The sequence below is a fragment of the Strigops habroptila genome, chromosome 2, assembly GCF_004027225.2.
Source record: "Strigops habroptila isolate Jane chromosome 2, bStrHab1.2.pri, whole genome shotgun sequence".
Lineage (NCBI taxonomy): Eukaryota > Metazoa > Chordata > Aves > Psittaciformes > Psittacidae > Strigops > Strigops habroptila.
Window position 1 is genome coordinate 62,699,049 of NC_044278.2, and position 23,339 is coordinate 62,722,387.

General features: G+C 41.6%; 2 protein-coding genes across 5 annotated transcripts; one reads left to right on the plus strand and one right to left on the minus strand.

Annotated features, from left to right (window-relative positions):
* The first annotated feature begins 414 nt into the window (after positions 1 to 414).
* On the plus strand, positions 415 to 13,773 carry PCID2 (PCI domain containing 2). 3 transcript variants are annotated; one of them, XM_030477806.2, is made up of 15 exons: positions 415 to 506; positions 876 to 966; positions 3,153 to 3,242; positions 3,805 to 3,878; positions 4,618 to 4,683; positions 5,223 to 5,264; positions 5,742 to 5,796; positions 7,247 to 7,350; positions 8,060 to 8,135; positions 8,264 to 8,405; positions 9,105 to 9,205; positions 11,227 to 11,300; positions 11,473 to 11,598; positions 11,835 to 11,958; positions 12,811 to 13,169. In XM_030477806.2, exons 2-15 carry the CDS (start codon positions 931 to 933, stop codon positions 12,898 to 12,900), a joined length of 1,200 nt encoding a protein of 399 aa, XP_030333666.1. In that variant the 5' UTR covers positions 415 to 506; positions 876 to 930; the 3' UTR covers positions 12,901 to 13,169. The 3 variants fall into 3 exon arrangements, with proteins under 3 accessions (XP_030333666.1, XP_030333667.1, XP_030333665.1); XM_030477807.2 differs by lacking the exon at positions 415 to 506 and adding an exon at positions 607 to 783; XM_030477805.1 differs by lacking the exon at positions 415 to 506 and having other exon boundaries at positions 607 to 966; positions 12,811 to 13,773.
* PROZ (protein Z, vitamin K dependent plasma glycoprotein) lies at positions 13,774 to 21,468 on the minus strand. 2 transcript variants are annotated; one of them, XM_030477803.1, is made up of 8 exons: positions 21,280 to 21,468; positions 19,497 to 19,660; positions 18,375 to 18,399; positions 17,732 to 17,845; positions 16,229 to 16,360; positions 15,567 to 15,652; positions 15,364 to 15,487; positions 13,774 to 14,848 (listed from the first exon to the last, which is right to left on the minus strand). In XM_030477803.1, the coding sequence occupies exons 1-8, from the start codon at positions 21,344 to 21,346 to the stop codon at positions 14,337 to 14,339; spliced, it is 1,224 nt and encodes a 407-aa protein (XP_030333663.1). In that variant the 5' UTR covers positions 21,347 to 21,468; the 3' UTR covers positions 13,774 to 14,336. The 2 variants fall into 2 exon arrangements, with proteins under 2 accessions (XP_030333663.1, XP_030333664.1); XM_030477804.1 differs by lacking the exon at positions 16,229 to 16,360.
* Between the last annotated feature and the right edge of the window lie 1,871 nt (positions 21,469 to 23,339).

Here is a 23,339-nt window from a genome sequence, read left to right on the forward strand (position 1 = left end):
CTTCTTACAGGCCGCCCTCGCGCCCGGGGCGTTGAGAGATGCGGTTTTAAGAGTTAAAACGCTCGATTTAACGTTTTGGACGCCAGTTTCGAGGGACAGCGAGGATCCCAGAAGCAGCCGGGAAGGGGAGACGGGCGCCCGAACCCGGGCACGTTCCAAGGGAAGGGACTGAACACGGGGCTCGCCGCCCGGATCCTACACCCGCTGAGGGCTCACGGCAGACAGAGCCCAAACCCCCAGCACACCCCTCCGCACGAGGTCTATCGCTGACGCACACCCTCAGCCCCGCCCACCGCGCTCTTCCATTGGCTACCTAGGCGAAGCCCCGCCCCCAAGGACCCCCGTGGGCGGGGCAGAGGCGCGGCAGCAGCTATTGCTGGAGGGAGGAAACGGGGCGGGGGGTCACGTGACTTCTCACGCCCGCGGGGCGCTCGCCGCCTGCCAACCGGCGCCGGGTACCGGAAGCGCGGCGGACGGTACCGGAAGCGCGGCGCCGTGGGCGCAGGGTGGGTTTGCGGTGGGGCAGGGGCGCCAGGCCCGCCGGGCGGGGGGGGGGGTGCGGGGAGTCCCTGTCCGGCACCGCGCCTGCCTCCTCCGAGCCCGCCGCTTCCGGCCCCCGCGGGCTTGCGGGGTGCTCTGCCCTCCCCAGCGCCTTTGTGCCGGGGTTTCTCTTCCGCTCCCCCGGCAGGGAGTGCGTGTGTATGTGCATCCTGCGCTGCTTCCCCCGCTGCTGCGGGCCCGTTCCTGTAGGCTGGCGGCCGCTGCCCGCCAGCGGGAGGTTCGGTAAAGTCATCCCGCCTTTCCTCCCGGGGAAAAGGGATCGGCGTTGGGTACTCCGGCTTTGCTGTTCTCCTAAATGCCTGTTCGTTTTGCAGAATGTGACACGACCGCGTTTTCTTTGTGACTCCTGCCTCTTCTATTTGTGTTTTAATGGCGCACATCACCATAAATCAGTATTTGCAGCAAGTAAGCAAGTTTTGTTTTGGTTTTGGTTTTGTTTGTGGGCACTGTTAAGAGTATGTGGATGCGTTTTTCTTTAAGTATGTTATTTTGTTAAAGAAGTAAACCAACCTAGAATGTGTGATGTGGTAAAGAAATATACTCCTTAAGCCTGTACTGAGTATACCAGCTGTGTGCCAAGGATGTATACTTGGAATTTCTGAAAAGTGTGATGATTAGTGGTATGATGGATAGTAGTTTATCTGTAAGAACTGATATGGGATTGTGCAGAAACAAATGCAGCTCAGAGACTGAAGGAATAGAGGGATTTAAGAAGTACAGAAGTGTGGAGACACAGTGCGTATGTGACCTGGTTTCAGTTGGGATAGAGTTTTTCCTGGCAGCTGGTGCAGTGCTGTGTTTTGGCTTTAGTCTAGGAACAATGCTGGTAACACATCAGTGATTTAGTTGTTGCTAAGTAATGCTTTCCCCAATCAAGGACTTTTCAGTCTCATGCTCTGCCAGTGAGGAGGGGCACAAGAAGCTGGGAGGGAGCAGAGACAGGACACCTGACCCGAACTAGCCAAAGGGGTATTCCACACCACAGCACGTCATGCCCAGCATGTAAACTGGGGGGAGCTGGCTTGAAGGGACCGATTGCTGCTCAGGTCGGGCTGGGTATCACTCAGTGGGTGGTGAGCAACTGTATTGTGCAGTGCTGTAGTTTCTTAGTTTGTTTAGGGTTTGGGTTTGGGTTGTTTTTTTTCTTCCCGCCTTTTAGTTTTATCTCTCTCCTTGTCATTTCCTTTTTCATTATTATTATTATTACTAGTATTGGCATTATATTGTACTTTAATTATTAAACTCTTCTTATCTCAACCCGTGGGTTTTACTTTTTTTTTCCTGATTCTCCTCCCCATCCCACTGAGGGGGGAAGGAAGTGAGCAAGCAGCTGAGTGGTACTTAGTTGCCAGCTGGGGTTAAACCACAACAGTATGGTATGGAGGTTGGAGAGACAGGAGCAGGGTCACAAGGATACCAGCTGGACTTGAACCCTCAGTGTCAAGCTTTTAGTGTGACCACTCTTGCTGCTTCTTTCTGAACTGTCATATTTTTATCATCGTTATCATCTTGCTCGCTTCAGTCAAGTCAATTGAGCATAGGACACAAAAAGAGATTAATTGTTTGGCTTTTAGTCTCAAAAACAGAGTGGTTGAGATATTTCTGGACAGCGATCTGCTCTGGAAAGTCAGTGTCTTGTTGAGTTGACAGTCCATTTAAAGTTAAATAAGAAAAACTACTTCTGAAACACAAAATTAGCTCCTTTTTACTTGGAGGGGAAAAAAACCCCAACCACCACCCCCCCCCCAAAACCCCACCAGTCTCTGAATAGTTTAAGCAGATGATTTTTCCTCTTTTGCTTCTTCCCTTGATATTTTACTCCACAATTTTCCCCATTTGGTGTGAGCTTTCTGTACAGCAAAAAGATTTTTTTTTTTTTTTTTTTTTCCCTATGAGGACACAAAAATATGACAAAGCACAAGCAGTGGGAGAGGAACTCCTAAGAGTAATGTCTAAAACTGCTGCCACAACTGAAGAAATTTCCAGCGTGATGTCACAATATAAGCTTCTCAGACTATGTTTTACAAGGAGTTAATCTTTAGCAGGAAGCAGAATTAAACCGTTCTCCCACAGAATATAACATTTACAGTCTTGACAGATTTCAAAAGTATTCAATACAGATGCTAGTCTAGTATCAGACATTGTCTTTGGAATGATAGTGGTGTGTTTAATCTACCTGTCTTCAGTTTTAAGCATTACTCAAAGATTGTTTATGCCTTCGCCTACATGTCTGATGCCTACAAGTTCAACTGGAATTTTAAAAAGCTTAACCAAATCTGGCTCACAATTGCTGTTTTACAGTGGTAAACCCATGTGAGTTGTTTGAGGATTCTCTGGTTTGCTTGTATCCTACAAATAAGGAAAAAAACACAATAGTGTTCACCCTACCTTCTCCCTGATACCTTCCTCAAAAACAGGTGTATTGAAAGTGCGGCATTGATTCACTTAGTTTTAAACCTTTAATGACATTTGAGTTGGTATTGATGTGGATGAACAGCGGTAATAAGAAGATGGCTATTGTAGTCATGTGTAAATATGTTGTATGGCAGTGGCTGGATTTTATTCTGTAACGTGCCTGTTTTCTTCGGTAGGTGCAAGAAGCCATTGACAGCAGAGATGGACAGTTTTGTGCAGAATTAGTATCATTTAAACATCCACATGTTGCGAACCCAAGGCTACAGGTGAGAATCTGTTTCTGACCTTTGTTTTGCTTTCAGTTTTCCTAGCTGTCTATATGGGTTTCTTTCCATTGGAGCTAAATCTCAGAAATCTGTTTCAGAGCAGGATCCCCTGGTAGGTTTGTTTCACTTTTCTTCATACAAGAATATTATGTATTAATTTTCCTTTTTTTTTTTTTCCTTTCTTTTTTTTTCCTCCTGGATGGCTTTTTGTGTTCTGTTTTCTGGGTAGATACAGTCTCAAAAGTCTTTCTGGCCAGGTCTACATTAGTTAGTAACATGGGATAGTGAAAGTGATTATAAAGAGAAAGCCAGTGAGTAACAAGAGTCCAGTGTTTGTGCTATATGCATTTCAGATACTTTTATTTAAGGCCTTCTCTAATCAGGTTCTGGAGACAGAATGCAAACTAGCAGTTCATTACACTGGATGTGACTATTAATATAACTTCAGGTTCTGATAGATAGTAGATAGTAAAGGCACATGCATAAAACTGACATGACAAAATACCGTATGATGTTGCATTGCATGTTTCTGTAGTGTTTCATTGATTTATTCTGTACTTAGCTTCCGTCACCAGAGGAGAAATGTCAACAAGTCTTGGAACCACCATATGATGAAATGTTTGCAGCCCACTTAAGGTAAAGATGGACCGGGAACGTAAAGACAGTTGTGAGGCATCCAGCAGGGATGGAGAGGGATATCCTTGAGTTTACTTGGTTACTTTAAAGGGCTTACATGTGAAAACTTGGTATTTATTACTCTTAAATAATGCTAGAACTGCAGGAAATAAAGACCTTCTCTTTCCTCTCTATGTAAGGTTTGCTTTACGTGTACCTGACAGTCATCTATGTACAGCCACTGACACAGCATTGGTTTTGATGCCTGTTGTTTCCTTTCTTCTGCATTTACTAGCTACATGAGAATTTAGAGTGAAATAAGTAAGGGAAATACTTTTAAAAGGTAATTTTAATCATAAAAGTACTCTTAAGACAGCTTTAGGACCTAAGTAATTCTGTGAAGCTTTTATTTAAAATATTTCTGCATTAACACAATCTTTAGTTCACTTTCAGTAGTCTTGGAATCTTTTTATCTGTGCTAATCTTGGCTATAATTTCAATAAGCGTTAGCATGTTACAGTTGATGCTGTACCTATTATAGAAACAAATCCCCATTCATGTCTCGGGTCAGTTTTCTACAATTCTCAAGTTTAGTGCTGTGTTAAAATACTTGTGCCATTTTGTTAGGAACATTTCTAATCTATTTCTGTGCCTCTTGAATAAACTGTAAAGCTCTATACCTGCTAAGAAGCAAAAGGAAATGTTAGTCTTGTGTGTACCTGATATTTTCTGATGCACTAATACATCTTTTCTCTGACAGGTGTACTTACGCTGCTGGAAACCATGACTTTATAGAAGCATACAAATGCCAAACAGTTATCGTACAATATCCTTTTACATGAATCTTATATATTGTTTTCAGATTAACTGTATGGCTTATTGTAGAATTAGTTATCCTTACTCCTTTTAAAATGTAATAGAATGTGGTGTACTTCCAAATACACTTCCAACTATTTCAGTTCTTGAGCAAGGAAATCCAGATACTCTTCTCCTTTCAGCTTTTTGTAGGACTAAGAAGGAATCTGTCACTTGGCTCTAAAATAGAAAGTTATTTTCTCGCAAAGTATAGGAGACCCTCAAATCATTAATATATCTCCTAGTTTGTACTTGGCTAGAGGGGAAGACACTGATCAGAAAACTGCTATCTTATCTCTAAGTGGCCAGTGTTTCTGTTTGCTACTGCCACACCAAGGAGCACACCATGGGCTGTACCCATGTTCTTCCCTACTGCATCTTTGCATGCCGATTCATCTGTTTGCTGCTTTTCTGGTTTCTACCCTTTCACGTAGTAATATATGGTACCATTCAACTGCTTATTTTAAAATATTCATTTTATAGTATTTTAAATTTTCCTAAATACAATACATCTTTTCTGCGGGCGTTTCAGGCACATAAAGAAGAAAACTGGTGAGTACATCAGAGAAAGCTGCTAGAAACTAGACTCTCATCTTTCCCCAGTATAATACCATAGTATTCAAACTAAAATTCATGCCTATAATTTTTATTTATCTCCAGCAATACTTAAATGCAGCCTAATTGGTTTTGCTGCCTGTTTGAGTTTTTACGTCCAAAAGTGTGAAAACTAAACATCTGAGCTTAAATATGTAGAATGGTCCATAAGTAGACATGTGAAGAATTTGTTCAAGGTGATGACATTTTATTTAAGCCACAGTAAAAAAGGTTTCGGAATTAATTCTTCCCCCAGTGTAGGTTTTCTGAAATGTTGAAATCTTGAAGACCTTTCCTTTCAAAAAGTGCATCCTTCCTTGTTTAAAGGTAGACTTTTCTAGTCTTATGACCAATTAGCAAAAAAAAGGTGTATTTCTCATGTCTTATTACTGTATGGTTTGCACATACTAAGTATACTATGATTTACTTTTCCAGGGCTTTACCTATTATGTATGCTGTAGCCCTTGATCTTCGAATTTTTGCTAACAATGTAAGTAGATCTGATTAACAGCCTCATTACTTTTATCTGTTAGGAGTTTCCATGCTGGAAATATTTTAGGCTTTGTTACATAGCCTAATTTTGCTCAGCACTGTTTAACTCATTGCTTAAGATTTTGTTGACACACAAAATTCATCCAGTCTTGTTGAAAAACTAGATTGCTCAGTCTGCCCACCTCCCATGTACAGCTGGAACTAGAGTGGTTCTGAGGACTTGCATGCAACTCACAGCAGTTGCTTAGAGCATATGAAGTGATTAAGTACTGTCTTTATAGAGCAGCATGGTGGCACAACTCACTATTTCCATGTGTTATCCTTGGGATTTGATGGAGATCTTTATAAGGGTGGAAATATGCTGACAACCGAGGTAGTCTAACCATTCACCACATCTGAAGAGGGAAATGTCTGCCTCCGTTCCCCTCTTCCAGCTGCATGTACTGCTGCTGATGCTCTTGCTGACCCTATACAATGGCTGGCCTATACAATGGCTGGCTAACAAAAAACAAAAACAAACAAACCAAACCCCAAATTTACATTATTTTTCTCAGGCTAGTGAATTGAAGTAGCTTATATAGGGATCTGCCGAGAACTGCTAGGCCAAGGTAAGTGTCAGGGTCATGATCTTGCTTCTAGTCACTTTACCTGAAGAGGTGAAGCTAGAGTTCAAGTTACCTTAATTACATTCAAAAGATACGGATACAGAGAAGACTTATGCAGCAAAGGTTTCACTTCTGTTTCCTTTCTTTGCATTTCAGCTAGTGAGAATGCAAGCATTATAATAAAACTTCTAGAAAGAATGTAGTAAATATCTAATTGCTATTTCCTGCACACTCACTCTTCTTTATTAAGTCCTGCATTAATCAGTGCATGGATCTCTCCCGTGTGTTGGCAACTACTTTTTTTCTCTTGAAGCTATAACATCTGTTCTTCATTTCTTCTGAAAGTCCCAGGTCCTAGTGTGTTACTGCTAGAAAATGTTGAATATGGTTTAGAAATAACACCTTTGTGGTTGTGGAGAGAAGCTTAATTAAAAATTCTAAAACTCAAACTCCGTAACTGGGGAATCATTTTAGTTTGCTTTTGTTCAAAAAACCTTTCTTTTGGCCAGACTCTTTGTCTTTGAAAACTTGAGTTGAAGAGTTAATGCTCCAGTTCAGCTATCAGATGATCCTGAATTCAGTTTTCTGAAAACTGCATTAAGCTTAGTGGTGCTAAAGGTAATAGGTCCTCCTGTGCATTAGGTTTGGTACATGTTCAGGAGCCTCTATGAGTGTTTTCTTTTGTTCTGTGAGCTTGACTGTGTTCTAGATTTGGTGGATAGCAGGCATGACCAATCTACTGCTATAATACTTTACAAAATGCTGTGTTAGGGAACTAAACTGTCTGCAACCCAGTGAGCCAGGATGTAGAATTACATATTGTTTCTTGTTGTGTGATGATAGGCAGATCAACAGCTAGTGAAGAAAGGGAAAGGTAAAGTTGGCGACATGTTGGAAAAAGCAGCAGAACTGCTGATGAGCTGTTTTCGAGTCTGTGCCAGTGACACGTAAGTGAAAGATCCTCTGTAAAACTTGCAATATTAAATTGTTAAAACTTAATAAACTTTAAGATTTTCCCGCTTACTAAGACTATCTCTAAGTAAGAATGAACATTTCTGAGGCTTTTTTCCTTTCATTTATAGTCTGTTCTCTCTTGACAGTTAACTACAGCAGGAGAGACCTCCCCTTCAGGTTTAACATTCCTAGCAGAAGTTGTTGAGAGGGACCGATTATGTCCTTGTTTCTCAGGAAAGATCACTAATGCTTTTGTGCCTGTTTAGTTGTGAAGTTTGCTTCGTTATGATTAGATGGAAAAAAGGTGACTCTTTGGTTTCCAGTCTTGGCAATTTTAACGTTTCTGAAGTGTAGTAAGTGGTTTTTTCCCATCTTTCTTTCACCTTGAATATTATAAGCAACTTCTATGCTAGTGTATGTGTTACCTGCAGACTGGAGTGAGGACCCTGATGCAGATGAATAATATTTTGCATGACATCTTTTCATTATGTTAAGAAAAAATGTAGCAGAGCTGTCTGTATTTAAGATTGCTGGTATGGTTTAAGACAATGAGTTTGGCCTTGACTTTTGTTTTGGACACCTGTTTTCACCCTGAAAATCCATAAAATATCTATGGAGGGAATTTAACATAAGGACAAAATGATTATTTTCTTACAAAGTCCAGTACTAGTAGACTTTTTCTGTTTTCTTTTTGTATGACAGTCGAGCAGGCATTGAAGATTCCAAGAAGTGGGGCATGTTGTTTCTCGTGAATCAGCTGTTTAAAATCTATTTTAAGGTAGGGTTCAAGTTTGGTAAGCTGTGTTTATATTTCGTATTTGAAGTTAAACCCACCCTTTTTTGTATGATAGTATCCATCTATCTACACTGTCTGAGTAAAATATAATTTTATTTTTTTTTTAACAGATCAACAAGCTCCATTTATGTAAGCCCTTAATTAGAGCAATTGACAGCTCAAATTTGAAGGACGAATATAGTATGGCACAGCGGGTTACTTACAGATACTACGTTGGACGCAAAGCCATGTTTGACAGTGACTTTAAGCAAGGTACAGTGTACCTTGGTACTGGTACAGTGTACCAGTAAGACAGATTCAAAGTCTTGCTGCTTGGTATGAAATCTGGCTGATGTTGTGTGTGTGTGACTCAAAATGTGTGTAGAAGGTGCAGTTGTGTTTGCACTGATTAAAGGAAAAATCATGGTGAAAGATCCAAGGCCCCCACAGGCTGAGTCAAATCAGAGATAAGATTATATGACTCTTCTAATTGTAGTATATCATCAGTTTCAAAAATATTTGTGTCAGTGTCTCTGTAGTCTCATGCATTATAAGACTACATCTAGTGTGTACATAAGAAAATGTGTAAACATCCGAAAGAATAGGTTTGTAGTAGGTTTCACAGAAGAGGCTTTGCAACTTTCTTGTCCTCTTCAAGTTGCAATATACCTTGTAGGAAATCTTCAGCAATCTGTACTGTAGAATTTGTTTATCATTGGAAGATGTAGAAACCACATTTATGACACTTTCTGAAGAAGGACTTATTTTTCTGGTAACACTTTGTATTTTGTGTGAATCCTCAATATCTCTTACAGCGTTTTTCTTAATGTATTTTGATTGGTGTGATTCTTTTTTATAGAATTTCGAATATCATGTGTTCAAGGGATGGACATTGAGCACAGAACTTGGGTTACAGTTTTAATCAGTTTTGTTGTTGACTTATGTTACTGGCGCTTTTATTTGTGTCTGCAGCTGAAGAGTATCTGTCATTTGCCTTTGAGCACTGCCACCGCTCAAGCCAGAAGAACAAAAGAATGATTTTGATCTACCTGCTGCCGGTAAAAATGTTGTTGGTGAGTACATGTGACTCTTCTAAATATTTGGGAGGGGGGGGGGGCAGATAACCAAACTGATGCTCAGTATTGTTCTTGGTTTTCCATTACTGGAATTCAGAGGCTACCTGTGCCTGACCCCTATAAGAGCCAGCATATACACGCCTTGTTGTGTAAGGGGAAAAAAAATGTTGAATTGTCATTTATAGCAACACAGGAAAGGAGAAAGAGAAAAACAAGCAAACAGAAATCCCACCCTCCTTTCCCCCTACCTTCCTCTCAGCCCTCCTAAAGGTGCAACCTAAAGTTACTTCTTTAATAAAGATAACTTTTGAGTTCTTTGGAGAAGCACTTGACAGTCTAACTTGGGTCATGTAACAGGGCGCCTGTCTGGTGATCAGCTGCACAGATGGCCCAGGGGATGTGTGGATTCATTAGTACAAATCTGCTTCTTTAACCTGGCGAAAGGAAGCAGGATGTGCAAACGTATGGCTGAAGATTGTTGAGGGGGTTTGCCACTGGAGGGAAAGGATTCCTGTCTTTGGGTTTTCTATTTGCACCTTGTACATTTGCCCATTCGAGGCATGTCAGGAGGGACATGAAGTAGAGCAATTCGACTTTGAACAAATGAGTGAAGGCTGGTTACTATTTGATAATTTCACCTTTCTATTAAAAGAAAGAAGTGCATCTCTGCTTCTCGTTCCTATCTTTTGACACGTGCTGTGCTAGCATTTGTGTATCCCTGAGTTAGTGGGATTATGCTAACAATTAATTTAGTGTAACTGAGGGGTAAGAACTAGATTTTAGAGGTTTCTGGTTTCCTATTACCAAAGTTACCCATGGAGAATGCTATTGCCATCTCCTTCTGAAAGTTGCCATCTTCTGCCTTTGCTTCAAACTGTTTATGACCATCCTCTCTTTTTCACTTAGTGCTCTCTTTTCAGTGCTTTGCAGTGTCAAGTTGGTAAAGGGAAAGCATAATGGGCTTCTGTTTTTCATTTTCTATTTATTGACTTTCTTACTGATTGTTTTCAGATCAGTGGAAGGGTTGATAAAGGAAAACTAAGTCTTCCTAAAAAGTTTGCCCCAGTCCTGACTGGGTGCCTTAAACTGGTGGCTCTGTTAGTGTCTAAAATGACTGTGGCTTTTCTGGAGCAGTTCTAATGTACAAGAGGCACTAAAGAAACTAGACGGCCACATTTTACAGCCGCTGCTTTTTTTTTTTTTTTTAAATCGGCCCAAACATGAACACTCACCTGAAACTAACATATCGTGGATGGGTGTTTTTTATTCCTGGCAGCTCTCAGTAAACATGCAGCTGAGTTCTGCTCTCAGCTAATCCTCCAACGAGGAAAGGAGTTACCAACAGCATAGCATGATGGTAACTAAATTTAAAGTCTGACCCAAGTCAGTGTGCAATCTGATCTCTGCTGTGCAGGGGGAGAAAAAACAGTCTTTTTGGTAGTGGAAGTGGTTAAATATTACCTGATCTAGCAATGAGAATTATTTTTGTTTCTTTAAATTTAAATTTTCTATCTCTTGTTTGTGTGTTTGTTTGCTTTTTGAGAGGACATTTTTATTTTCACAGGAAGGCATAGTGAAGAAAAAATCTGGTACAGACTGAGCTAGCACTTGACAGTGCTGCAGCACTGCTTGTATTATTAGCAATGCTTGGGATTCCCATGGTTCTTCTGTTTGCAGATTAGATCATACCACCATGACATAAAATTTGGATCTGTCTAGGCCTCCTGTCACAGGATCTTGATTTTACAAGTTTAATAACTGTTCCCCAACATTAAGAAATGTTAAGACTCCCTAAACCATGATAAATGGGTAGTTATAGTGAGTTGAGCTATAAGGGGTTTGGTGGGGGCAAGGGAGTTGTCTTACACAGACTTTTTATTCACCTCTTATTCTGTAGAAGAAAAAAGTGGTTAAACATTTGTCTTTTTCCTCTAAAATTTGTTTTCATAGCCTAGTAGATTACATTTAAAATGCACTTGACTTCACCCTGGAAAACTTGGAAAGTGTTTATTTTTCAGGGCCATATGCCAACAGTTCAGCTCTTAAAAAAGTATGACCTTCTGCAGTTTGCTGAAGTAAGAAAGGCTGTAAGGTATGTCAATTGTTTTGTTGTGTTGTGTGTTAGTTAAAAGGTATTAAATAAAAGGTATTTATTTATTTGGGATGATTGAGGAGGGCGGAAAAGGATATTCCTACCAAGTCACACAATTTCTGTTCTCATTTGGGTGACAACTTCTCATGTTTTCCTTTCTTCATCCTTGTAGTGAAGGCAATCTTCTCCTATTGAATGATGCTCTGACAAAGCATGAGACCTTCTTTATTCGATGTGGAATCTTTCTTATCCTTGAAAAGCTGAAAATCATCACGTACAGAAATCTCTTTAAGAAAGTGTAAGCATAACAAAACCTACGGTTTTTTTTTAGGGGGGGGGGGGGTTTCCAAAAGCAGATTTAATATGGTTTCACCTAGGACTGAGATAGAAATGTGTATGCTGCTTAGTTCTCTCTGAGAGAGCTGAATTCCTGTTAGAATGAATTTATTGTAGAAAGGCCATTTTTCTAAGAACCAGAATTTTTAAGTGATTTTTTTCTCAATAACAGGCTTCTTTTCCTGTTGTTTCTTTCAGATATTTACTACTCAAAACCCATCAGCTATCTCTAGATGCCTTTCTGTGTGCCCTGAAATTCATGCAAGTAGATGATGTTGATATTGATGAAGTCCAGTGCATTTTAGCTAACCTTATATATATGGTAAGTGCTGACCACTTGTTGTCTGGTCCTTCCAGATTTCAGACAGTAAAAAATACTAGGTAGAGAATGAAAGTTTATTACAAAAAAACTGATCAGTAATCCCAGGTTTTCTTGTGTAAAACAAAAAACTTGGTTCACTTGTGCCCAAAGTTAAATGTTTTCATTTCCCCCGAGGCTTCCTCTAACTGGGAACCAAAAGGATTTGTTGTGTGTTTGAAGTAGGAGACTCTTAACACTCCAGCATTATTAAAAATTAAACCCAGATTTCGTTTTGTTTCACATTTTGTCTTTTACTCTAAATGGATATCAACTACTTATGAACAGATAAAGGCTTGAAACCTAGAGATTTCTAATAAATTGGAGGTTTTGGAGCAGCATTGCTGTGTCAGCAAGAAAATGAACCACTTCTCTCTTTCTGAAACACATTATTTGGTGTGGTCGAGGAGTAACAGAGGATGGGATTAGGTCACTGAAAGATTTCTTTCAGTGATATAACACTATATCTGAAAAGGAAGTACTATATCATCACATATGCACTATGTGATTAATTAAAATCGTCATTTTAAAGTGAGCAAGAGTAAATTTAGAAACACTTCTGTAAAGCTCTCTTCAAGGAAATGTAAGCAGACCAGTAGGGGGCCCTGGGAACAGGCTCTCAGTCTGACAGCACTGTTAGTGCGCAAACACGGTTATGGTTCTGATAAATCAGACTCTTACAGATAATAAGTACAGTAGTGCAGTGGTGATTGAGTATACGCACATAGCTTTGGCGTAGTCTGAAGACTGTGGAGGTTGTAGGCATTGTGTTACCAGCTTCCAGTACTAACGCTGTCTTTTTTTTCCTTCTGCCAGGGTCACATTAAAGGCTATATATCTCATCAGCATCAAAAGCTTGTGGTCAGTAAGCAGAACCCATTTCCTCCATTGTCAGCAGTGTGTTGAGTATTGCGTCTTACTTGTGCAAGTACTTTTCAGATACTTGGCTTGTCCAGTAGAACTACTCCTGATCACCCCAAGAACACTGTAAATGACCTGGTTCATGTCCAGGACCGGAATACCAGGAACTTTTTGTGGCTCCTTTCCCAGAATGACCAAGGCTGCCGGTGTTACAAAGTGCATTGAAGTGAAATGCTAACTTTTTAATAATAGTTTCTGCAGGGTTTCTGATAATTCAAAGTATTTAATGAGTAAATAAAGCAAAGCATTCCAAATTCCTTCCAAACTACTTAAAAGCTTTTATAAAGTACTTTGTGTTACTATTTCTACATTTATCTTTCAGAGAGGAGAAATATCATCCTTTTTTACTTATGTTAATCCATTCTTTAGAGTGGAAATTATATTTTCTTTCCTGGTTTGCATTTTTATTTTATTTTATTTTTTTTTTTTAAGCCTCTTCAATAATCTTGCTGGTATTAAGTACTCTCTTCAAGCTTTCTCTAAACACTAGAGATGTGCTTGACACCAAAAGCTTTACTGTGTCAGTGATACTTAGGGGTTCAAGTAAATGTGGGATTTATTTTTTTTTGTCTGTAGGTGCCCATAGATGGGTTTTTTGGTTGTTTTTGTTTTAATTCTGGTAATGTTTAGTTTTTGTTATGATGAACAGAAGCTTGTCTAAGTAACTTATCCATACTTTTGTTTATTCTGCTTCTGGGGTCAACATTGCCACTGGATCCGTTATCTGAAGTGTTACTACTTGAGGGTTTTGTTTGTCTGTTTGGAGGTGGTACAATGTAACTTTGTCCATAGTGATGGGATGGTAGCTTCGGGTCTTTTAAATTATTTTTAAATGAAATAAAACATTTTTCCCCTTTATGAGAGTTGGGCTTTATTTTACCCTCTAACTGATATGGACTTGATTCATAAGGGAAAGCACAGGTACCATGTATGATGGGAAGCATTTTTTTTAGTGTGATGAGAGTGTCAAGTCCTACATCAACATAGGCATTTAAAGGCGTGGACTTCCCCTGGTCTTCGTAAGTTCTACTTGCGTGGATGCTGACATTGAATTTGCTGAATCAAACCTCAGGGTAACAGGAATTAAAGAAAGAGACTCATTTCCTTCTAGCAACATTTAAAATCCCAGAAAAATATCAATACTTTCAGTTTTAAGATAAATGGTTCTAGGAATCTTGAGTCAGTTTTTAGTAAAATAACTAGGTTTACCACATGATGACTTTTACAGTCTGCATGTCAGCAGAAGGAGGAAGGACAGATGGACTTTTCTCTGTGAATTGGAGTTACATACATATCATCATTGCAACTTCCATTGCTGCAAATCATGATAGAGAGTCAAATGGGCATACTGGCTGCATCCAAGTGTTTCCTTGCAGTGATTGGTAGGGGTGTGGTGCTGGAGGGTTGGTTGTGTTTGTGTCTTAGTTCATTTTTTGTTTAAACCATATCGTATACCTTGCGGTGTTAGTGAATAGAAATGTTTCCCAGTCAGTGTCTTCGAGTGGCCAAGATCCCAGGATACCAATTAGAAACCAAGTATCCTTATACTTGGTAGCTAAAAAGCTTCCTCCAGCCAGTCGTTTGTCTACAGCCTCCTGGACGTGTCCACAAAACTGCCTGTTTGTGAGGCTTATGTTGAGTATTTGTTTGCAGTCCTCAGCAGGAAGGTATGAAACTTGCAACTTAGCACCTTGAAGTTCATCACCTTCCATTCTCCAGCCACTGACTGTACCAGGCAGTTTTGGAATTAAAATGTGTTCTGCAAAGTCTCTTTCAGGGGTGCATACAGGAAGCTGGTGGTTGTTGCACTCAACATGCTCTTGGAGTTGTAGTAATGCAATGTCGTTCTCACCAGTGTCTTCATCGTAGCGGATGTGTATATGTTTCTCACGGACTAACATTATCTTCTCAGTTCCACTTGTTCCATTAGGCCCTGTGAAGCAATGACATTTCACTGCACTCAGAAATAATTTATGAGAGACCTGAAGACTGCATGCAGACTGACAAAGAAATACGTGCAGTAGAGAAACTAAAGGCGCTGTTTCTTGAAACCACTGCGGTAAACTAGGGATGATACACTGACAGCTTTTGAATGCTGTGTAGAAGCGTGCATAATTTCAGCAGGAAGGACAAAAGCCCAACAAGAGAAGTAAATTTTGGTGTGAAATAAAAATCACCTCTCAATCCCCCTGGTTTAGCTTATCCCTAGGTGCTGAGTTCTGAATTGCATTCAAGAGGCAGTTGCATCTCTGCTTGACTTGTAGGGGGGATGGAGCAGCTGTAGTTCTAGCCCAAGATACTTAACTGAGATACTTAAAGGAAACAAATCTGCTGTCATCCCATTTAGCAATATTTTTATATAGCAAAAATTTTAGTAAGCTTTTTTTAAATTGAGCTTGTCAATACTAAAATGTGCTGCAACAAGAGAAAATGTGTTGGTTCACCTACCAGTGCCAACCCTGACTTCAAAATGGCTGTGCAGAAGGGCACACTCTGCTGTAGTCAACACAAAGTTACTTTTTAGCAGCACTCCTCCACAGAAGCCCTTCCCTTCTGAGTTTAGTAGCAGGACCTAAAAAAATGCAAACAGACAACAGATACCACTGTCCATGTGAGATTGAGTGATGGGATTCATGAATTGCTAGAAATACCTGCCAGGGAAACTGCTCATCACTTTTCTTTCTGGTTCCACGTATCAGATTATCACTGTCTTGAAGTCTGCCACATGCGCATTGATCTAGCAAATGAATTAAAAAAGAAAATCAACACCTCATGCTTATAATTTCAAGACAGCTAATGTGTGTCCTACTTGCTAAAATAGAGACAGGTCTGAGTTTACTACTGTGGTTTAGTAGACTTAGTTTTTAAGGGGATGAGATTGCATGAGGTATCTAGTATGAGACTGAAAAAATGAAGAGGGCTACTGCTTCAACCAAATGAATATGGCAGCAGATGTTGCCCACCATCCAGCGCCTGATCAGAATCAATTGAGCCCCATTCCTGAACAGACAGGTATTCAGCGGAGTTACTCTTTGCCAGGTGGAAAACATGGCCCAGCGAGTGATATGTAGAATAGTGCAAGTCCTTTTTGTGGACCCATGTTTAAATGTTCAGATCAAAGATTTCTGCTTTTACTGCTGTTCTGGCATTTGGGTGGTGGTTGCCACATTCATCCTTCTGCACAGTTTGGAAGGTCTGTAATATTCTCATTGCTTCAGTCTCAAAGCAGGCTGATCACATCTGGATACCTGATGGAAGTCTGCCCACCCCAGCACTCCGCGTGTGCCCCCTGTACTTCCGTGCTCACACCTACCTAATGCAATGCACTGTTTTTTGTCCTTCCCAAGCTTATAGCCATCAGCACAGGAACAATGGTAGGAATTACTTCCTGGGTAGCAGAAATGGTGACATCCTTCCTTTGCTTGATGGTGACATTCATTTTTAGCTAATTGGAACAAGTCGGGAAAAACATTGGGAACCATTCAGTTGGAGTATTCTTGCATAGCCTGAGTCCTCTTTACTTGGCATTTTATGTTTACTTGCTTTGTGTGGAGGTGGGTGGGGGCTCTACCTTGATAGTATTTCACACCACATTGTTTAAGCAGAAATTGGAGACAGTTGAGCCTGCAGCCTCCACAGACTCTTTGCAAACTGTGCTCACTCAGCACCTCCTTGCACCAGACTGTGCCTCTGACTTTTGGGGGGTGTTAGCTAAGGGTCAGACAAGGCCTTCTATGTGAACCCATGGAAGGATGCCATGGGTTTTCTTTCTGCTCTCTTAAACAAAACACTAAGCATCTGCAAGAGAGGGAACTGTTGCGCATGTTAGGAAGGTAGGTATTGCTTGAGGAAGAAGAAAGCTGAAGCTTTCTGCTTTGCAGCAAAATCAAATGCATTGCTCTTATTTCTCACACGTGTGATAAGAAACTTAGCAGCTACTGAAGACAAGAAAAAGGAAAGGGAGTATTATTTGTCTTTGAAACATAGTCGGTCAGCTTTCCATAGCTGAGCAAATGCTTCAGCACAAAGCATCAGAAGGAACAACCATTTAATGGTGGATCTAGCTCACAGGTGGAGAAGTAGCAACAAACCTCACATAACCTGGCTCTCTAAGGCTCCTGCTGAGCAGAGCCAGTTCCCAGCACTGGTCCAAGCGGTGTCATCTTCTGTGCTCCCTCAGAAGCTGGTCACAGTCACACCCTTGTGCAGAAAATGACCCTGCCTTGCAGCAGCCAGGGCGCCTCCCACCCCAGGGGACCTCCGAGCCAGCAGAACTACTGATGTAAGGGCTGGAAAGTAGAACCTGGCAGATGTGAAAATGTAGGATCTGGCCCAGGGTGTTTTACATGCCAGAAAACATCCGTTTTGCTTTATGCCTTTTACACTTCCACTGAAAACAGTTTTTCTGGAGTCCCTCTGGAGGGATTGCCTTGTGGGTATGCGTGGCCTCAGAGCCACTGGGGTGGCTTCCGAGCTACTCTGGCACTGCAACACTGCTTCTTCAGGCCACGTGCTGCCTGGACCATGGCAGGAGAAGCAGCGGGGGAGTGCAGGTGGCAGTGGTAGGGCAGCCTTTGGAACCCACCTTTGGACCCCAGAGAAGGGAGGCTCGGGTGGAAGAGGCAGCCTGCAAAACCTTGGGATGCCATAACATATCAGTAGACAACCAGCACACATTACCCCTGCTCTGCCAAAAACCGTGCCCTTTAACATAAAATATGATAACTGATCCCAGTCAGAGAGCTGCATAGAGTTTCCCAGGGACCCCCTAAGACAAGAGGTGATAGGGCTTCTCAGAAGGGGGGTGATTCCTTACCAAAAGCACAGTTCTCTCCCTCGTAGCCCTCGGCACAGGTGCAGGTGTAGCCACGGATGCTGTCCTCACACACGCCGTTGTGCTGGCAGGGGCTCGATGAGCACCTCCTGCCACCTGGGGAAATGCCACAGGAGAGGGATGAGTTACCGCCACATTGCAGGTCTTTTACAGATTTGTTTCTTGCCTTGACAGCTGCCAATGGATGACGTAATGCCAGCAGGCAGCCCAGTAGCTTTTAACACCTCTTTATCTCACTCAGGTTTAAGTGCTAGGTTTGTATTACGGAGGTTTTGCTGATAGAACTGTGCTGCTCTATTGTATCAGCAAAGCAGACTTTCTCAGGTCCCAAGTTGTTTCAGAACAGCCTTAAGTTCAGGAAAGAAATAGCCTATTTACTATGATAACATCTACTCACTTTCAACTTTTATTCACTTTGCAGTCTTAAATTTTTTTCTTATTACTTTTTAAATCCATTCACACCAAAACCTTTCCTCCTGCTTTACTACAGACATGACAAATAGTGAGTGGATGTTCCTTGTAGAATAAATGGCTAAAAACTCTCAGAAAACCAGCATTGGACTGAATCATAATGTTCATAGTGTGACAGTGCTAATGAAGGAGAGAAACCAAGAGACTGGCTTACCGTAGTAAGCATCCCAAAACATCTTCTGGAGGAGAAAAAAAGAAAAAGATTTTAATTCTAAAATTATATCATCGTCCATAAATATTTTGATAAAGCAAAAACATTATACCAGAGAATATATGCTGTAGTTTAACATGTACACAGCTGCACAGCTACAAATTCTGCCCTACCAGCAAAATTTGAGTGAGATGGGAGGGGTTTGCATCCTGCTTGTTGTATTGTTTAAGCAGCTATAAAGGAAAAGAAACTTTGTAGGCAGGAGAAGAACAACTGAATCCTTCAGCAACACAGCTTCCTGGAAAAACCAGCTGCCCATTGTCTCTCTGGCATGCAGCAGCCTGGGAAGTGACCCCATCCCAGCCCGTCCCATCCCATCCCATCCCGTCCCATCCCGCTTGGCCCCCAGCAGGTGCTGCTGGAGACAGAAGGGTCAGCAAAGAGCAGAGCTGTGGGTCACTAGATCTGGTCACAAGCACCACGTGTCCTGCTTTTCCCTGGGTACTGCAGCCAGCTCTGCTGCTACTTTCCCCAAAGGGACACCTCTCCCCACTCCCTGTACCTCCCACCCACCAACCTTCCTCAAAGCACCAGGACCACCCATGGGCAGCCCTATGCCTGTCACCTCTGCTTTCCTTGCAAACACAATCTCTGGCCAGATTCCCACTAAAGAGCACTGCTTCCAGCTGTATGTGTCAGGAGGGCCTCGTTTATGGGGGTATTTGCACCTGCTTTTGACCAAGTGAGCCTCTTTCTATAGGTCCCACTACTCACTGGTGCCTTGCTTCCCTCCATTCCAACACATCCTTGCCCCTCCTGGTCCCTAAGGGATGCTGAAGCTGTATTTCTGTGTGTGGTCACTATGAGACAACAGTCATAGACTTTTGCAATGTAAGGTGCAGGACACATCATTTTTAGGAGGGGGCTTGAAAAACATCAGAGCTGACCTTTGCATTTCCATTTTAACCATTGAAGACACCTGCTTTAGTCCTGCTGAGGTGGAAAGTTCACAGATCTCTCATGGAGAGAAACCCAAACAAACAAAGCAGGCTGTGAGGCTGTATCTGGTAGTAAAGGACCAAGACAGTAATTTTTATTACGCACACAGGAAAACAAAATACTTACAAGCATTTCATCATTTTCAAATACTTCTCTTGCTTCTTCATGCGTACATCTCTCTTCGAGGCATTCCCTTTCCAAGTCGCCTTGGAGGACCTCCTCCAAATGTAGGGAACTGGCACGCCTCTGTCTCTTGATAACGGTGTTTGCATCATCAGCTGATATAAACACTGGAACATTGTATGACAAAATGCTGACATAAGTACTTAGATTAATTTCCTTGTATACTTTTCCCTTCTTTTTTAAGAGGGACATTCTCTCAGCTGAGTCAGGGTCCCAGCCTTATTAAACTTACGTACTGAAAAAGTCTTACTTTCTTAGCCCAAACTCACCTGAGGAGCTGTGACCTTTTACTTTTGGGGTGTGCCTGACTTGTGCCCAGGCCAGGAGAATTTGAAGTCCTTCCCAACACATTTTCCTCCTGCACCAGACACAGAGAGCACCATTGCTGTGGCACGGCCAGGGAAAGGGGAGAAGTATTACCATAAAGGCAGAGGCTATTTTGTAAGACTGCATGGGGCTTTCAGATTCATTTGTAGAAGTGAAAATTACTTTATGATGATGGATCCAAACTGATGCCCTTCAGTCTTAGTTCGTGGGGATTTTTTTTGCTGAGAAGCAAAACCATGACATAGTTGAGCTCTCAATCAAATCTCTCTTAAGGACAATAAATAAAAGCTACCCCTCACCAATGCTGAAAGTTAAGAGCTATATCGTATGCCACTCTTTACATGGAAGACACATTAAACTTTTATATTTGATTAAAGAGGAGAGATCAAAGACATGAGAGTTATCAGGTCTTAAAACTCCTCTTTGCAATGATGCCCACAACAAAATCTGCCTGCCAGCCAGACAGCTGCTGCCATGCTGGATCCTATTGCCTTTGACATTAAACAGTATGTGGCTGTGTGTGTCAGCATGTATTTGTTAGTTCTGGGCTAGGAGAGTAAATGTGTTGGAGCAGGACTGTTTGGTTTTTGGTTTTGTTTTGTTTGTGGAGGTTTTTTTTATTTTATACAGTGTTTGGGGGCCCAGCAGTGCTGGGCACAAAGGTTGAAATGATCCGTACTATTAGAAGTGGAAAAAGTGACAGCACTAATGAAATTATTCTGAAATACATACATACAGATGCTTTTGAAGGATACCTGGTAAGCAACAGGCTTGCATGTGATATTAAAAAAGAAAAAAGGAAAAGTTCCATGGCTGTGTTTTATGTTTAAAAGCCTTATCTGATACCCCAGTGCACATTTCTGGCAGGCAGTGGTTCCGGTGTATCCCGCATAACTGGCAGAGCATTTCTGCTGCTGCCAGGGCCGTTTTGACCTTCTTAAGCTGTCACCATCTTTTTCCTCCTTGCCCAGCTCCTCCTTATTTTTGACAAACCACGGAGGATTAATACAGAAACATAAATTTCTTCAAGCTATAACAAGCATACATCTCAGTCTCTTTCATAGGACTCCTATTTTTATTTTAGCAGCAACTAGAAATATAACACAAAATTCTCTTTAATATCTGGGGCACTCCTTAAAAATGGTAAGAAAAGATGAAATACTAGCCTGGTATAAATGACGGTACTTCAAAATCATATTGCATCAGTAACCTACTGCCATTTTTACTTAGCTATATGAAATAAACAGAAGAAATGTAAGGAAAATAAGGAACAGTTAGTTTTCAGTGATGTCAGTCTATGCTACAAAGTAAACATGATACAAGGCACAAAAATACTAGTGTTTTTAGAGCAGCAGTAGCAGAAATCAGAATTAAAGCTGCAATAAAACAAACGCCATACCTGTCTGCTCTGTCTGTAGGAAAAGGGCAGAGAGAAGAAACAACATTGTCCAAGAGCACCTTGCCATTGTTACCCTCTGAGCCTAATGGCCGCCTGCCTGCATTCCTGCAAGTCTGGGGGAAATGGCTACATGAGAGATGTTGAAGTTTAAAGTCCAGTGGCTCATGAGAAAACAAAACCTCTTAGGGCAAAGCCTGGCCTCAAGGTCAACACATGGAAAAAAATGAAAAAACAAACCAAAACCAAACCTGCCTAGTGGTGCAACAGTGCCCCTACTCCTAGTGCACTGCCTGAAGTTGGAGCAGGTTTGACAGCTCTGCAGAGAGCTGCTCCAAGAGTTGGGTATTCCTCCCACCCTCAAGCCATCACTTATCATAACGAAAAATGGCAAGAGATCAACAGTAAGAACAGTTCTTTGTACCAGATCAAAGTACAAGCTGGATGATGACCACAGGGATCAGTTTTATGGCTTGGATCTTTCATATACTGTCCCCAGAAAACATCTACAAAGGCTATGGTGCACTGGTCAAATCCCATCAGCTTTTGGAGCAACCAAGCAACCAATCATGGGATTTCCCCCCTAGGGATATATCTCAACAGATATGGTGGTTTTGGTTTTCACTGTTAGGTTTGTACTGCTCAGCCATGAAGGAAAGCATGGGAAACTCTTCCTGACTTCAGGATCCTGGCCACACATGGACACACAGTCTGTGATAGGAGGTGTAAGTACAGAGACGATCAGAACCTCATACCCAGCAGACAGGGCCATGCACCTGCTCTGGCCCAGGATGAAAGGAAGGATTAACCCATTGGTATGTATCCTGGTTTTGTCTGAGATAGAGTTATTTTTCTTTCTAGTATCTGATACAGTGTTTTGCTTCCAGTCTGAGAACAATGTTGATAGCACACTGATGCTTTTGTTGTTGATAAGTACTGCTTGCCCTAAGTTAAGACTTTTCGGTCTCTCATGCCCAGCAAGTGAGGAGGGGCACAAGAAACCAGGAGGGAGCAGAGACAGGACACCTGGCCCAAACTAGTCAAAGGGGTATTCCATACCACAGCACGTCATGCCCAGTATATAAACTGGGGGGAGTCATCGGGAAGGCCCATATTGCTCCTTGGGTCGGGCTGAGTGTCAGTCAGTGGGTGGTGAGCAATTGTATTGTGCATCACTCTACTGGTTTTTGGTTTATACCTTTCTTTTTCCTTGTTATTTCCATTATATTATACTCTATTTTAGTTATTAAACTCTTCTTATCTCAGCCCGTGGGGTTTACCTTTTTCCTGATTCCCCTCCCCATCCCACTGGGCAGAGAGGGAGAGAAAGTAGCTGAGTGGTACTTAGTTGCCAGCTGGGCTTAAACCACAACAGCATGCAATGGCAATGGTCATGCAGAGAGTCTTATGGTGCTCAGCACAGGCAGACTCCCGGGAAGAGCAGGATACCATTTCTAGAGTCAGAGCAACAACTAGTGAGAGAAAAAGTGGTGTTTTTTTTTAATCCAAGTTAGAAACGTAGAGACCATTCTGTGGTTTTATGTCATAAATTCCCAGCTATTATTTGAGTATGCAGTTCTTTTAACAAAGTATAATTGATCTGAGCATTCATCAGTAAATCCCCAAATAAACCTTCACTTCTCATCAATTTCAGCTTTTAAAACCAGCTCCAGTGAGTGCTGAGGAGAGTGCATGAAGCAGACCGCATGCCTCATCAAAGCCAGTCCCTGCTAACCCATGGCTGATGTTACAGCCCACATCATGGACCCTAATGCCTTCAGCAAATAATTAACTTCCTCATTAAACCTGCATTGTGGGAGGGTTTTCCTGCACAGTCTCCACAGGGATGTTGTTCCAGAAGTTCACTTCGCATTAAAACCCTCTTAATATCAAGCTTGATTTTATTCACAGCGAGTTCATAGCTGTGCATATTTATTTTTCCCTCTTTGATATTTCTGCAGAACTAATTAATAGAGCCTCCCATCCTCTTTGGTTAACTGAATGTCATGCTTTCTTTAGTAAATGAGTTCTCCATGCTCTCCTCAGTCCCCTGAGGCCACCAA